At 36.7% G+C, this 16,395-nt stretch overlaps 1 protein-coding gene across 4 annotated transcripts in view; it reads right to left on the bottom strand.

Annotated features, from left to right (window-relative positions):
* Bruce (BIR repeat containing ubiquitin-conjugating enzyme) overlaps positions 1-16,395 on the bottom strand; it is a 136,084-nt gene that overhangs the window by 17,622 nt on the left and 102,067 nt on the right. For all 4 annotated transcript variants that reach the window (XM_017605756.1, XM_017605764.1, XM_017605770.1 and 1 more), the window contains one exon: positions 14,898-16,370. In XM_017605756.1, the coding sequence (XP_017461245.1) occupies positions 14,898-16,370 (1,473 nt within the window). The remainder of the gene's footprint in view (positions 1-14,897; positions 16,371-16,395) is intronic.

Here is a 16,395-nt window from a genome sequence, read left to right as displayed (position 1 = left end):
ACAAAGTGAACTAATATTTTTACTTTTAAGCAGAACTCACTTTTGTTTTTTACTTACTACTTAAGTTTGATACTACTACTACTACTAATGTGGTTCATAAATTTTTAATAAGTGCGTTTAAACATTTGTGATTGTATTGTCCTTCCTTCAACCGATCGTATTTAATATAGAAGGGAAATGTTTCGACAAGCATGATTAGAAATGTATGTAGATCTAAGGTGACGAATTTATAACAGGTTGGGAACTATAAAAAATGGATGCAGAACGAACTAGATCTCATCTGTCGAATTAGGAACTGGTTTGGAACTAAAGAAAAGGGGATGCAGAACGAACTATATCTCATCTGACGAATTTGGAACTGGTTCGGAACTATAGAAAAAGGGATGCAAACCGAACTAGACCTTATCTGTCGAATTTAGAACTGGTTCGGAACTAGAGCCAAAGGGATGCAACGGGGGACAATTGACACTTCCTAGGACATCGCAATGTTAAATTCGCCAGTCGCTAGCATGCAAAAGAGAATTAACGCGTACTATTCATGGTTCCAAACGCGCTAGAACCGAACCAGTTCCGCACTAGTTCGTTTCCCCACAGGGTATAGATGTGCTGAGATATGGCGTTTTTGAATCGGCAGCTGATAGTGCGTTTTTGAACGGAGTTCTGAAATAGAGCGTTCTTCAAACAAATTCTGAAATAGCGCATTCTTGAAAAGTTGTTTAGATAGGGCGTTACATGTGTTTATTCAACTTTACGGTTGTTTGTAACAGCCTAACGAAATCGGGATAGAGAGAGACATATACATACATATGCATATACCAAAATGCTCAGAATGAAGGGAAAAATCGATTGACGATGTTTTTCTGTCCGTCTGTACGTCCGTGCAAACGATGAGTCAAGTAAAAATTTTGATATCTCATTGAATTTTGGTTCCTTTGAAGTAGTGTTGGGAAGTATCGAGTAATTTTGAGGATCGAGTTCTTGGTTTGATACTTCTAAGGATCGGGTATTTTTCAGAGTACTGAGTACTTTCTTTAAATATACCCATGTTGGAAACATTTCAATATTTAGTGTAGAAATCTCACAAGCTGGCAGTATTTTGTTCAAATTAATATATGAATATATGAATTAAATTACGTCAAATGAATGGGTACAAGTTTGTTACTTAAAAATTATTGAAACTGCAAATTGAGTACTACCATTTCTGAATAGCGTTAAACATAAATAAAACTCAGTACTTTTTAAGTCTATTCGACACTTAATACTGAGTACTTTGCATCGATCCTGAGTACATGTATCAAACGGATTATTGGAACGGAGTATTTTTGAGTACTGATTACTTTAGAGTTCTTTTAAGTTCTGAATACTTTCGCGTACCTTTTTTGAGTACTGAGTAGTTTCGAGTTCTCTTGTGAGCACTGAGTTCTTTGGAGTACTCAGTATCGATACTTTTAAAAATCGGGTGCTGTCGATCCTTTTGAGTATCGAGTTCTGAGTACTTTTGGTATCGATACTGCCCAACACTACTTTGTAGTATTTTGCTCAAGGTAGGTTGGTATTAAAAATTTAATGTTTATATACATATATATGTGGCGGCATTTGTACTTTCGAAAACTTTGTGGCAATAATTCGACTTTCGCTACTTAATGCAACCCTGCGCTAATTTCCGAGTTGTAAAATAAAAATCAACCTGGCATCACTAATATTGTGCATCTTCCCTTTTTCTTTTTGGATGTCATCGGATTTGGAAGCGCTTGCCGGAATATCAACGCAAACTATTAACCTGTAATTACTTATAAACGACTAAGGAATCTTTTAAGTAATAAAGCATTTTAAATATTATTCCGCTGTTTGGTTTATTTACGAGTTCTTTGTGAGGTAAACTCAACACAAAACCTCCAAATCACGGCGCACGGCAGTGCGCGCGAGTGACGAAAGCAGTCACAGTAGATATATATGACACGAATATTTATAAAGTATATGCATTAGAAAATATTATTTTCCCGATGAATGAGCGAGTGCTCATAGCATTCTACACCTTTTCCAAGAGTACTTCAGAAAGCGTCAAATGTATTTCAGGAACTATAAAATGTACTTCATAATAGTCAACAGTACTTCAGAAAACGTAAAATGTACTTCAGAATGGTCAATTGTACTTCAGAAACCATAAAATGTATTTCAGAACAGTCAATTGTACTTCAGTTACCGTGAAATGCATTTCGGAAGCCGTAAAATGTACTTCAGAATAGCCAATTTTACTTCAGAAACCGTAAAATGTACTTCAGAATAGTCAATTGTACTTCAGAAACCGAAAAATGTACTGCAGAAGACGTACGCATTGTAATTATTTAAATAGTATATATTATAGTGATTTTAAATATATTTACTTTTTAATATATTTTCAAATAATAAGTACATTAGTTTTTTTCGCAATGTCTATATATTTAAGAATGAAACAATTAATTTATTGATGCAGTTTTAAATTATGTACCAGCTGGCATTGCGAATAAAGATAGTGCATCTGGGTGAAAAGTGGTAGAAGGTTGAATGGCCCTGCCACAGTCGCCACGAACAACTGTCGCTTTTGCCTCGTCAATAAGTCGCTCCAAGTACGAGAGCCTTTGCTCGACAACGCCCGGACCAAATGTAGCTGGAATGCCAATATTTGTCTTAACATACGTTTTTTTGCCATATCAGCATAAAGCGGAAGGCTATATATTTGTTCATAGTCCGAATTTTACCGTGCAAGCATTTACTACATGGTGTATGTTCAAGCGACATTATTATTTGGTCCGGGCGTTGACGAAGGAAAAGCGGCAGTTGTTGGTGGCGACTGTAGCAGAGCCATTAAACATTCTACCACTTTTCACCCACATGCACTATCTTTATTCGCTATGCCAGCTGGAACATAATTTAAAACTGCATTAATAAATTAATTGTTTCATTCTTAAATATAGACATAGGCATTGCGAAATGAATTCTGAATGGCACCCTAAACTTTATCGATAAAACGCCCCAAGCCGATTATGTATTTCCGAATTCGGCTAATCTCAATGCCCCAGAGCTTCTCGGGGCTATTTAGGATGTGAGAGCCTCGCAAACGCTGGGCACCTAAGAAGGTAGTGTTGAGATGATTCTACCTCGTCATCCTCCAGGCAACTGCGACATACGGGGCCCGGTAGTATCATCAGCCTTACTGCGTAGATACCGATTGGACAGTGACCCGTTAAAACCCCCACCAGAAGTGAGAGCTGTGGCTTTGTGAGTGTGAGTAGTTACCTCGACCGCCCCCCGTCCACCCTCGGCCAGAAGGACCTTGCTATCGCGCATGTTGCGGTTTTCGCCCAGCGCTCTGTCAGCTGACATGAGGCCCATCTGTCATCCATGAGTGTACCACAAGCGATCAATGGCACCTTTATCCGGCGATATTGTTTCACGAGTACCTTCCTCTTTAATTTGATACCCATACTTCTTCTCTAAGCACATTTCAATTAATTTTTTACATCATTTTTGAATTACTGACGTCAGAGTGAAAAACTAAAAAAGCAATATTACTATATTTGGCCTATAGCTTCGCGAATATATTGATTTTTGTGTGTAAAGTTTACTATCGCATTTATATAATTACTAGCAGAGCACCCGACGTCGCACAGTGGAACGTCCCCATATAAGCTGCGGCCAAAAGTAGTAACCGTACTAGAAATTCGCTGAAATTTCTTATATGCGCTATTCGGCATTTAGGAATGAAGAAATGTGGAAAATCGTAAAATTCAGCGTGCTAACATGCCCACAGCTCTTGTGGGCGGAAATAGTAAATGTTATCCGATTTTGATGAAATTCAGAGCATATGCTGGTTTTAACGAGAAAAGCATAAATCTGAAAGATCGTCAAAATCGGTTTACATTATCGTCCAGTAATTATAGAAAAACAGGCGAAAATTAAAAAAAAAAAAAAAATTTTATGAAATTCGGTGTGCCCTGCTCGTTTAAGTCAAAATTTTCCAAATTCGAAGATAATAAAAAATTTCTTATTACGGCGCCCACCTCCTACACAACGTTTTTGGATCTAAGTACTAAATTTTATGAATTTTGAAGAAAATGAACAGGCACATTTATTTTATTTCTAAAGAAGTTCCTATTTCTTCATTTTTAAAATGAAAAAACGAAAACATTTACAATACCTGCATACTAAATTATGTGCACGATGTGTATTTACACTTAAACTTTAAATTTTACCGACATTTTATACTACAAAAGCTGAGCTAAGGCAAGCAGGACTCTTGCCATCGAAAACGGATCTCGTTCAGAGAAGCGTCCATTTTTGGCTGAATGTGGAATGTGATTAATAGATTGGCGAGTCATTAATATCTACACCTTCTTCAATTTCCATTTTATACTGCACATTATTTATTTTATGTATATATCAGAGTCTTTCCATTCAGCACTACAATAAAAATTCAATAAATTTTACAGGAGGTGGGTCATTAAAGGGAAGAATAGAAGCTGAACTCGAACTTCTTCGCAGCTGGAACTATTTGAGATATGACCCCATATTTAGTGTTTACTTGTCCTAACCATAATTTAGCTCGCTCCCTAGGTCCTTTTTAAATATCCATTTTTAAAGTAAGCACTCGAAAAATTGTATACTCCCAAAATTATGTAGAATTTCATGGTAAACTGTTTTATACATTTCAGAAGATTTTAAAAAAATTTAAAACAATGCTTGACCACAGATATATTCACAAACTGCTCATCAATCAGATTGGCTTTTTATATATCCGCACAAGTGGAAAAATTTATTCAAATTACTTGCGACAAAATCAAAATTTTTTCTTCCAAATTTATTTTTTCGAATTGTTTCGACTTTAAGCTCGTGTTATGACTGCAAATATGCATTTTTATCAAAAATTCTTTTTGGTTTGGGTTATCCGGATATTTTTCTATGCATCTGTGTAATTACTTTTTCAGAATTCGCTAATCCGTTTTTACTACTTTTGGCCGCTGTAGTCCCATTGTGCGTCGTTCGGGGTAAACAAACCAAAATATAAAACAGTAATACAAATATTCAGTTCAGCATAAATTAAAGGAGCCCAACTATTTTCTTTCTGTTTAAATTAAGGCATCCTTATGAACCATACTTTTAGCTTTATTGTGCTGCAACAACTACTATATATTTGGCATCATTTTCTGTTCTTCAAATCTTGTTTCATTATTAATATTAGGTGAAATAAGGTAACGATAGAATTTTTAAATTAAAATTAGGCTACTGCGGTACATTCCGCTTAGCTGCCTATTCGCTTAGCTGCTTTAGTAAGGCTGCACTTTTCCGGTAGAATGCTTATTCCGGAAGGTGAATTATTTATTATGAATGAAAATTTTTCGTTTAAAAGCATCGCGGGATCAAAAAAAAAACGATTCAATCTTTCCGTTTCGAAATGGTCTAAAGACTGTAAGACACAGTTTTAAATATCCGAATGATATAATTGGTGAATACATATGTATCCCCCTTTTATAAACTCATTTATATATATACACTTTACTCTAAACAACTCCCACATATACAGTGACGAGCAAAACTGTAACATGGTTTAACACTTTTTTTTCAGCCACCGCTATATTTCCAAGTTCTAACGACTTTCATCCTTTTGTTGTATATTCTTGTTTGGTACATCCCTTCTCCCTCTCCCATAATGATTTGAAGTCAATACAACAACAATAAAAAACCCAGCAGACAAAAATGTAAATTAAGGCAGATGTTACAGTTTTGCACTCACTCTCAGTTTTGCATTTGACAGTTATCTTTTACTTAGTTGGAAGTCAGATGACTTTTTTCTATATTGTAATTTATTGAAGAAGTGATCACCAGTAAATAACATAGTTAATCAGGAACCATAAATGTAAATAATAGATTTACTGCGGAAAGGCGGAACCGCACGAAAAGTGGCAAAAAATTTTGGAATTTGCTACTTGAAAATGTTAAGACTTAGAAAAAATATAGCCTAAAGTGTTCCCAAGGACAAAGGAAGTCTGTTAAAAAATATTACGGTACGATATCTTGTGAACTTAGCAGCAAGTAGCGATGCAGCCACTATTACAGAAGCGCTTAAGGTATTAAACTTTAATGCAAATCAATAGACAGCGAGGCGAAGAATTGCCAAATTGAGGGCAAAGGCATCATAAAAGAAGAAAAAGGCAAATTTGATCAAAATACATGTGCGAGTGTGGCAGGGGTTTGCTGCATCGCAGGAAAACCGGACCGTTGCCTATTGGAATATGTTAGGTCTTTCAGAATGCAATAAAAAACATTTTTAAGTTTCAATCGAAGGTTATTTGGTCTGACAAGACTAAATTAATCGCTTTCAATCAGATGGCCGGGTATGGGATTGGATCAAAGACCCAAATTAAGCCCATGCGCATCCTGTAAGGCAAGCTGTGAATCACAGTGGTCGGTCAATAATAGTTTGGGGTTGTATTTAAAAAATTTTGTTTGTCCGTTAGTACGCATTAGGCGTAAGGAAGAGTATCTGTTCATATTTCGACAAAATTTGCAAGATGTAGTCGAAAAAATGACAGTTTCTGCTGAAAAATCATTCAAAACACACTGCACATGTTCCCAAAGCCAGGATACAAAGCAAAAATTTGCTAATTTGAAATGACCTCCACAATCCGCGGACATGAATATCATCGAGAATTTGCGAAATCAACTAAAAGCGCTACTTACTAAGTATCAAAGTCCGTAAAATCGAGTACATGAGCTGTGAAAGCAAACTTAGGATATACCTCCAGAATTTTTACAAAGATACAAATAAGGTATGCCAAATCACATCCAGGAACTGAAACAGACAAAAGAGTACTGAACATTTTGTTAGTAGTTCTTTTTTTTGTGAAAATTGTTAAAAAGTTCTTAAAAATATATGAGTGCAAAACTGTAACATCTGCCTTAATTTACATTTTTGTCTGCTGGTTTTTTTATTGTTGTTGTATTGAATTCAAATCATTATGAGAGATGGAGTAGGGATGTACCAACAAGAATATACAGCAAAAGTATGAAAGTCGTTAGAACTTGGAAATATAGCGGTGGCTGAAACAAAAAGTGTTAAACCATGTTACAGTTTTGCTCGTCACTGTATGTCTGCATACCAAATTTACAGTTAATGTGAATTATGGTTCCCAATTTATGGCTGATTAAAAATTGCGCGCTTATGCTCCACGTTGCCTTTCACAATGTCATGTATACAAACCTTGCTATAACAAACTACCATGGATATGTATTCAACCAAAGTTCATATTCTTGTGAATTATGGTACCGAATTTGTAGTTGATACCAAAGTACACGCCAGTGGGATGTGCCACGCCCCCTTTTACAAACTCATTCATATATACCCTACTATAAGCACTTGCCATAGAAACGAAATTTCAATCTCATGTGACTTATGGTTTTCAAGTTATAGCTGATAAAATTTCCACGCCTATGGGATATGCCACGCCACTTTTTATAAAGCCATTTATGTATACCTTACTATAAGCAACTACCATAGATACGTCTGCGTACCAAATTTCCACCGCATGTGACTTATGGTTTTCAAGTTATAGGTGATACAATTTCCACACCTATGGGATATGCCACGCCCCTTTTTACAAAGCCATGTATGTATGTATACCGTACTATAAGCGCCAACCATAGATACGTCTGCGTACCAAATTTGAATTTCATGTGACTTATGGTTTTGAAGTTATAGCTGATAAAATTTCCACGAATATGGGATGTGCCACGCCCATTTTCACAAATTTATGTATATATAGCGTACTTTGAGCACCTACCGCAGATATGTCTGCATACCTAATTTCAAATTTCATGTGACTGATGGTTGTGAAATTATAGCTGATAAAATTTCCACGAATACGGGATGTGCCACGCCTATTTTTACAAACTCATGTATATATAGCCTACTATGAGAACCTACCGCAGATATGTCTGCATACCTAATTTCAATTTCATGTGACTGATGTGTGATGTGGGATGTGCCACGCTTCCTTTTACAAAACCCATTTATGTATACCTTACTATAGGCACGTACCATATATATGACTGTACACCAAATTTCAAGTTCATGTGACTTATAGTTCCGAAGTTATGGCTGATTAAAAATTTTACGCCTATGGGAGGTGCCACGCCCCCTTGTCGAATCCCAAATTTTTCACCCTATTATAGGCCCAGGTGTGATGACAATACTCTGTCGAAGTTTTGATCAATTCTGTCCGTCCGTTTAGGCTGCAACCTGGCACACATACATACTTCCACAAATATACATATAAGTAGATCTATCATTATCCCAGTGTATAAGAATTTTAGAAATATCTCGTCCACAATGCCACCTATCAGATACATTTTTAATCCCAATATTTATTTATATTTATTTTCAACTGGTTAACTTATATTCTAAGTATGAGCCGAATCGGCAAGTAAATGCAATTTTTATGAATATCCCGACCCCAACGCCACCTAGCGACTAAATTTTTAGTCGAAATATTTCCCTTCAAGGTGCTGACATATGTTCCAAATGTGAACTAAATCGGTCCAGCCGTTTAGTAGTTTCGTGACATTCATTATACGGAAAACTCTATGAAATTGTGAAATCGTGGCGTCTCAGCACTTTTCATTTTTCTGCAACAATAATAAAAAGTTTCAAATTTTTTTAAATCGAAAAACCTTCCACACAGAAGGTCCAAAAATGTGCTTTTTACAGAATTGAAATCGGTTCAACCGTTTGGTCAGGCATCGCCGTCATATGAAAGACATTTCATTTTTATATATATAAATTAAATAAAAAAAAAAGAAATATAGCCAGTACTGGTCACGAAAATGAACTTTCTATTGCTGCCATCAGTGCAAATTACAAATCCCGAAAATCCCGGGAATATTTGCCAAAAATCAAGGGATCATTCCAAGGAAATCAAGGGAACATTCCTAATCCATGCAAACATATGTATGTACGAATGTATGTAGGTACACGAAGCACGCTTGCTTCATACATATATTCTTATTTCGGTTTATGCGAGCTTCAGTGCTAACTTTGCTTGGTAGCGGCAGAGCTCGTATGCATGCGCGTTGAAGTTGTTTGTGCTATTGCTTTATACTATAGCTGTGCATACGTCGCTTTCTTTCTTTTTCCCCTTCTCTATACTATATCTTCATTCTTACTCATAACATTTCCAGTTTTAAAAATTTCACTCTCCATTTTTGCGGTACCGCCTGTACCTAAGAAGTTCCACTTCAAAAACTACGAAGTAAACTTATTTTACGTTTTCTCATTATAAATTTACGATCATTGGTAATTTATGTTTTCTCATTGCCAGTTTACTTTTACTCATTATTTCTTACGTTTTCTCATTATAAATTTCGGGGTCGGAAAATAATTACTATTTTTTAACTTTTAACCAAAAAAAATCAAGATGTTGTAAGCGTCGTAAAACAATTTTAACTATACTGACATATTTGTATTCGTACGTTCTACTGTAATCTATAATGATTTTTATTTTTTGAGTTTAACCAGTAAAAATCAAAAATAATAATTAATATCTGATTTTTATTTTTTCGATCAAAAATAATGATTATTTTATGATATTTATTTTTTCGCTCAAATATAATTAATGTTAATTTTTTATTTTTTCACTTGATAGTAACATTTTTCAAAAGCTATACTAGGGTAATTTCCGACATATCCACTTCAGAGGTAGAGGTATAAAACGAATAACTCCAAAAATTTACTGGTCAAAATTTCTGTTGGTTGCATCTATATGGCCTTTTAAGTAAATAAATACATAATCATTATTTCTAAGTGGAAAAATAAAACTTAATAATAATTAATATCTCAAGGCGAAAAAATAAAAAACATAAAATAATCATTATTTGTGATAGAAAAAAATAGAAATCAAATAATAATTATTTCCGTTGAGCGAAAAAGTAAAAATCATAAAATAATGATTAAATACCGATTTAAATTATTTTACTTATAATGATTACCGTCCCTGATTACTTTACGTATTCCCAATATAATTAACATTATGTCAATACTAATAGTCTAGTTAGTCTAGACATGACTCAACTTACGTAAGAAATCGTTAGTGATTACTCAACAAGCGTATGCCGATGACATCGGCATTATCGGTAAAAACAGAGAAGCAAAGCGAATGGGTCTGATGATAAATGAGGACAAAACAAAGTATCTCCTGTGATCACACACACAGTCACAGCACACGCGTCTAGGCACCCACGTCGCTGTTGACAGTTACAAGTTTGAAAAAGTAGACAACTTCGTTTATTTGGGAACCAGCATTAACACCAATAATAATGTCAGCCTTGAGATCCAACGGAGAATCGCTCTTGCCAACAAGTGCTACTTTGGACTGAGTAGGCAATTGAGAAGTAAAATCCTCTCTCGTCGTACAAAGGAGTTTCCGAGAAAAAGATTCTGCGAACCATTTACAGGTCTTTACGCGTAGGCGATGGCGAATACCGCACACGATTTAACGGTGTGCTGTATGAGCTTTACAACGATATAGACATAGTGCAGCGAATTCAAATTCAGCGAGTCCGCTGGCTTGGCCATGTCGTTCGAATGGACAGAAACGCTTCTGCTCTGTAAGTATTTAACGCGGGCCGCGATGCTGGTAACAGAAGAAGTGGATGGCCTCCTTTGCGTTGGAAAGACCAGGTGGAGAAGAACGTGGCTTCACTTGACATTTCCAATTGGCGTCAGTTGGCACAGAAGAGAAACGTCTGGCGTGCTGTTTTGGACCCGGCCAAAATCGCTTAGGCGGTTACAGCGCCAATAAAGAAGAAGAATAATATATTAGGTTAAGTTACGTAAATTAAGTGTCGACTAACTGAACCTTAAGTTAGGTTTTCTCAATACAATTTACGTTTTCTCATTATAATTTACGTTTTCTCATTACTGGGTTGAAAAGGTGTTCACTGCAACTGCAGTTTAAGGAACACGAGCACCCGACCCATCTGAATATCTCAATTAGTAAAAAAAAAAAACGTATTCCAATTAAATCCTGATGGCAATATTTTTTCATTAGAGTGCTTTCAAAGTCAGCTGATTGAAATTCACATTGTCTTAGAAGAATTTAGAGGAAATATTACTTAACTTTAAGTTCTTGTGGTTTGAAATGTTTAAACATTTAAAAGTCTTATTATGGAAAACATTAGTCCAGATATGTAAAATTATGATTTTGTATGGCCCTTTAGTTATTATTGCGTTTTATTGTCCGATTGTGCAATGTTTTTTTATGTATAGTATTACATTGAACATAACAATTGTAGTCGTTTTTCGCAGACAATAACTTTTAATTGGACAGCTAGTGCAAAGAGTTGCAAATGACAATTAATTAACAAAAGTGTGTAGATTAATATATAACTAATCTTTCTTGCCCTATTTTGCCCCTTTTTGAAAAAATCGCATTTTTTAGAGAAATGCGTATTTTGCCATTCATGCTGCGCGGGTCGAAAAATACAACTTTTAACAGAGTGAAACTTAAAAACTTTGGAGTTGAAATCCAATTCATATGTATCACTAAATACATAACGCTTTTCAGAAGCCCAAAGTTTACGAAACAACTTTCAAGTATAGCATGAAAAACAGCGAAGATGGTGTAAGTCCGCCAGACCAGTCATATGGCGGCTATATCGTCGCTACCATGTCAATACCTTGCGCATGCGTTAAGAATGATATACAAGTTGGCGAGTCGTCAAATTTCAAGTCTCCTTAGGAGCAGAGGATACTAGCTTTAACAAACTGTCGAATCCCACACTTTTTTCTAATGAGAACAACATTTTTTACAACAGTTTATTTGGTCTCCTGGAAAATACCCATTTCCAGTTCGATAGTTTGACATGGTAGCGACGATATAATATAGAGCAGTCATGCCCAGCGCAGGGCACTTGCTTATGGAGTTCTGCCGACGTTGGCATGACTGATATAGAGCTTCGAACCGAACAAAATTTGGTAGGTCACCTCAGGAGTCCATAGTACTTGCACATAGTACCTGCACAAACCGGTATTATAAAAAATAACGAAGTTGGTGTAAGTCGAAGATCTTAATATTTAGACTTTATGCCAAAAACATCAATTTTTCTCCATAGTGCACTGCCCGTTGGTAAAGCTTGACGACAACGACTAGGAGACAAGCCAATCTAGGCAGGCAAGTAAGCAGCTACACCAACGATAACAACTAACCGGGAATCAGTAACAATAGAAATAAAAGCAACTCGTGGCTCTGTATGTTAAAAATCGAGTTTACTTAATTATTCCAAATAACGAATAAAATCACGAATAATGGCCCCTATTATGAGTTGCATTCGATTCTCGATATTCGCTGGCTATCGAACATCGAAGATCGAAAGTGAAATTCGTATTATGAGCTATGCAAGCGTGTCGAAATTTTCGTTGAGTATCGAATTTTCTGTCGAACAGAATTTTGCTTTCGTTGGTGTAGCGAAATGCTAGAAAATTTTAAAAATGTACGATTTTGTATTTCTTTTCTTACTTTTTGGCGGCTGGACACTAATTTTAAACGATTTGTATTAATTTCAAGCAGTTCTAACGTCGTGAATAGTAAACACAAGCTCGAAAGTCTGGTTTCACATATGAAAGAAAATCCCTATACTCCGTTGGCACGATCTCTGAAAACAAAATCGTGGAGCAGTTTACAGTTTTAATATATTTTAAATAGATTTGGATCACAAAATTTCTTAAATATATTGTATGTCAAAATATATTCGAAGGACTGCACTTAAACTCTCACGTTTTCTGCTCCTGGCCAGTTTTTTAAGCCCTCATCCTCTGACGAATCGTTCAACCAGAACTCCGTTGTGCTAATTAATTTTTTTTTACCACGCTTTTATAAACTCGCTTTCTTTTTTATATCATTTTAATTTGCACAAATTTACATATGAACATATGTATAAGCACACTATTTAGTTTGCTCGATCTCTAAACAAAGCTTCTCAGCGGTGAAAAATATACTATTGTGAACAACCTAGACGAGCGAAATTCACAATAGCGCATCGAATAAGCGCCATAATACCAAATGAAAATTCGTTCGATCAGCACTTTCGACCACAGTCGAAGATCGAATGCAACTCATAATAGGGGCCAATATATTGATAAGCATTTTATTCACGAACAATTCATTCGTCAATAAGTTATTTGGGAATAAGTACATTACAGATAACACTTTATTTGAATAATTATCTAAATAACAATTAATTCGCATAATACCCAATTCTGTGTACATACATTTACATATGAGTTTTAAGAAATTTCTCATTGACTACCATGGCCCAAACAAACCAACGGCGCTCACTATTTTGCCGAGAATAGCAAACTTCTATTGTTGTTGTAGCGGTACTGCTAAGCACGGTTGCCACATGCGAGTGCTTCGTAACTTAGCAGCTTTTTTTTTGGTAAGTTTGTCGTGTATAAAGTCAGACTAAAAAAGTTGGATTAATTTGATGAATTGTACTGTGGTTGTGTGTAGCGGTGACAACACTACTAGACACAATTGCATTGATCAGGCAACACAGCGCTCAGCAAAAATAACTAACCACATAACGAAGAAAATTATCGCTGGGCAGTCTACTCGTTAATTTATCACAGTGTGTGGCGCCTGTCACACGTTCAGTATTTATTGTGATATTTGGACCGTTGTTGTTGTTGTTGTAGCGGCTCCACATGACCAGATAACCCGATAGCCAAGAATGCATGGATATCTACAATAAAAAATATAAGGACACACGAAAGACTGGGCAAAAATTAAGTAAAAGTAACACCATTTTTGTATAAATAGAACCGCATTTCCAACCGTTACCATATATGTAGTTACAATTCAGTTTAATTGAAAAGGCAACATCGTGCGCAATTGGCAAAAGGGCAAAAGGATATAAATTTCCTTTATATGCAGTGCCCACATCAATTTTAAATTCAGCGGAATTATGTATGTAAAAAGCATTTCGATGTAGTCGACTTTACTGTTAGCTGCGGCCTATGGCCGAGGCCACGCAATGAGCGGCAAAGCGGCGAGCGGCTGAGCGGCTTAACTAAAACATAGGAAATACTATTGAAGTGGCCATGCTCTGAGCGGTATTTCTGAGCGGCTGAGCGGCATTTTTGTACGGCGCCGCTCAGCCACTTGCCGCTTTGCCGCTCACTGCGTGGCCTCGACCTAACGCAACCCTTTTCAAGAATCTCCCTCCTTCTCTATATAGATATACAATTTAAAAATTATAGTTTAAAAAACTAAAACCTCGCTCCAATTTCCATTCGTACTGCGATCAGGTATGTAACTTGAGAATAGAAATCGCTGCATCTTTTAGGCACATCAATATTACAGAGTTACATCACGAGCTAATATAAGGGAGGTAAAAAGGCGCAGTGCCACCTCAGACATATTGTGCCCTCTACTCCTCAAAATACCTCGGTACGTCTTACAATCCTAAGAAAGAGCCAAGACTTTTCTCTCGTCACCTCGATACTGCGTCACACTTAGCAGTGCAGTGGTATTCCCTTGGCCGAGTCGCAAAAACGAAAGGTTAATTTGACCAGATTCCTAACTTAAGCAGATTTCCGTAATGCTGCCTAGACAAGTTATAATGAAACTTATGTCGCTTCATGTTATAATGAAAATCACGGATACCTAAACTGTCACTAATATTCCAATCTTAACCAAGAGTGGTTGAACTTTAGAAAGAAACTTGACTCTTAAGGTATGTTAAGAAAGACTGTAAAAACATATTAGTGTACAGGCGTCGCCAAGCCTACTGGTATTAGCGAGCTTCTCATAAAAATCTGCATTATTTACATTCATACATATTTATTACAAATAAATTGCACTTACCTGAAACACAGTTTTGTAGTATCTCTTGGCATTTTGTGTTCGCGCTCACACTAAACAGCAAATGATGAGCATTAATACGTTTAGATGGATGATGGTTTACCAATGACATTGACACACTGCTATTGGAAGCATTACTCGCTGTCGCGGCCAATGACAGCGCGGATGAATCGCGTTTTTGTAATGGCTGTTTGCTGCGTACTGATACCAGAATTCTTTCATTCTCCAGCAACAATTGTAAAACGATTTGTCTCGTAAAACCAGAAATAGTCGCCTTGCCGCTCATCGATCCCTGCATAGGCTTACGTATTACGGATATAAGCAATGTCGTCAAAGTATCTTGATTTTTCGGATGGCAAGCACTAACGCGCGTGAAAAAGTTTATCGTGGCCCGTTCCATACGTATGAATGCCTGTTGCATTGGTTCCTCACCGGTATACTCCAATGGGCGATAATTACACAGCAACTCCAACAACGGCTTCCAAAAGATAGCGCCCTGCTGCGTTCCCAACCAGTCTCTCATATATCCCTCAGCACAACATTCCGAAAAGAAATCCAACACTTTCGGGACATGCGCACAACTGAGTAGTGGTTGGATTGCATCATTCATCAATGCAGTGTTGTCATCAATGCATTCAGCTTTGTCAGCATCGGTTAGACATGTACTTGAGGTGCCTGAAGATTGCACTGACGTTATAACTCCAGTCGTTGTAGGTGCAGAGTTCCGTACCTGCGCTGAATTAATTACGTTGGCCGATGCAGGAGCAGATCGTTTTACCTCGGGTAACAAAGCACTACAGTATTCATATAAAGAATATGCCAACAATTTCAGCAGACCAGAATCAACTAATTGATAAACTGCAGATGAAGATTGGCACGACATCGCTAAAGTTGTCAAGTATGCCGGCCGCTGCAAAAGTGTGGTTAAATTAGCTGCAGCAACGCTAGCAAACCATGCGCTTCCACTTTGGCCTTTATTATCATCGGTTAAACCAACGCTTATGCCTGCGTCGCCAGCGGTTACTTGTGAAGCGCCATCACTATTCAAACTGGTACTGCTGGCGTCCATTTCATGAGTTTGTTGTACTTTGACGTTGACTTTAGTGAGCAGTTGGTTAAAAAGTTCAGGTTTGATACAACACAGTGAGCATAGCAAGGAGTCGAAGGCCACTTTTAGCGGTTCTTCGTTCTCAAGCGTGTCAATCCAGTGCATACAGGCTTCAAAGATGTCGTCGGTTATTAATTCTTGCAAATTCGATACATGTCCTTCCGTGTAAATTGACCATAAAATCGATGCCACGCATTTGACAAATCCACTTTGGGGATTATTGCAGCGCAATGTGCGATTACTGAAATTATGACGGAGCTTTACGATCCACTCAAGCAAAACCTGAATCTTGTCCACCGTATACTCATCCCTAGTTGTTGCCAACTCATAAAGTAAATTGCAGATACTCTCATTTGAAAGCTTGTATGCTATAAAATTTAAGCGAAATTCCTC

The sequence above is a fragment of the Rhagoletis zephyria genome, unplaced genomic scaffold (genome assembly GCF_001687245.7).
Source record: "Rhagoletis zephyria isolate East Lansing unplaced genomic scaffold, Rhagoletis_zephyria_1.1 Rzeph_scaffold_00156, whole genome shotgun sequence".
In the NCBI taxonomy this organism is placed as follows: Eukaryota; Metazoa; Arthropoda; class Insecta; order Diptera; family Tephritidae; genus Rhagoletis; species Rhagoletis zephyria.
This window is presented reverse-complemented; position numbering and strand designations above follow the sequence as displayed.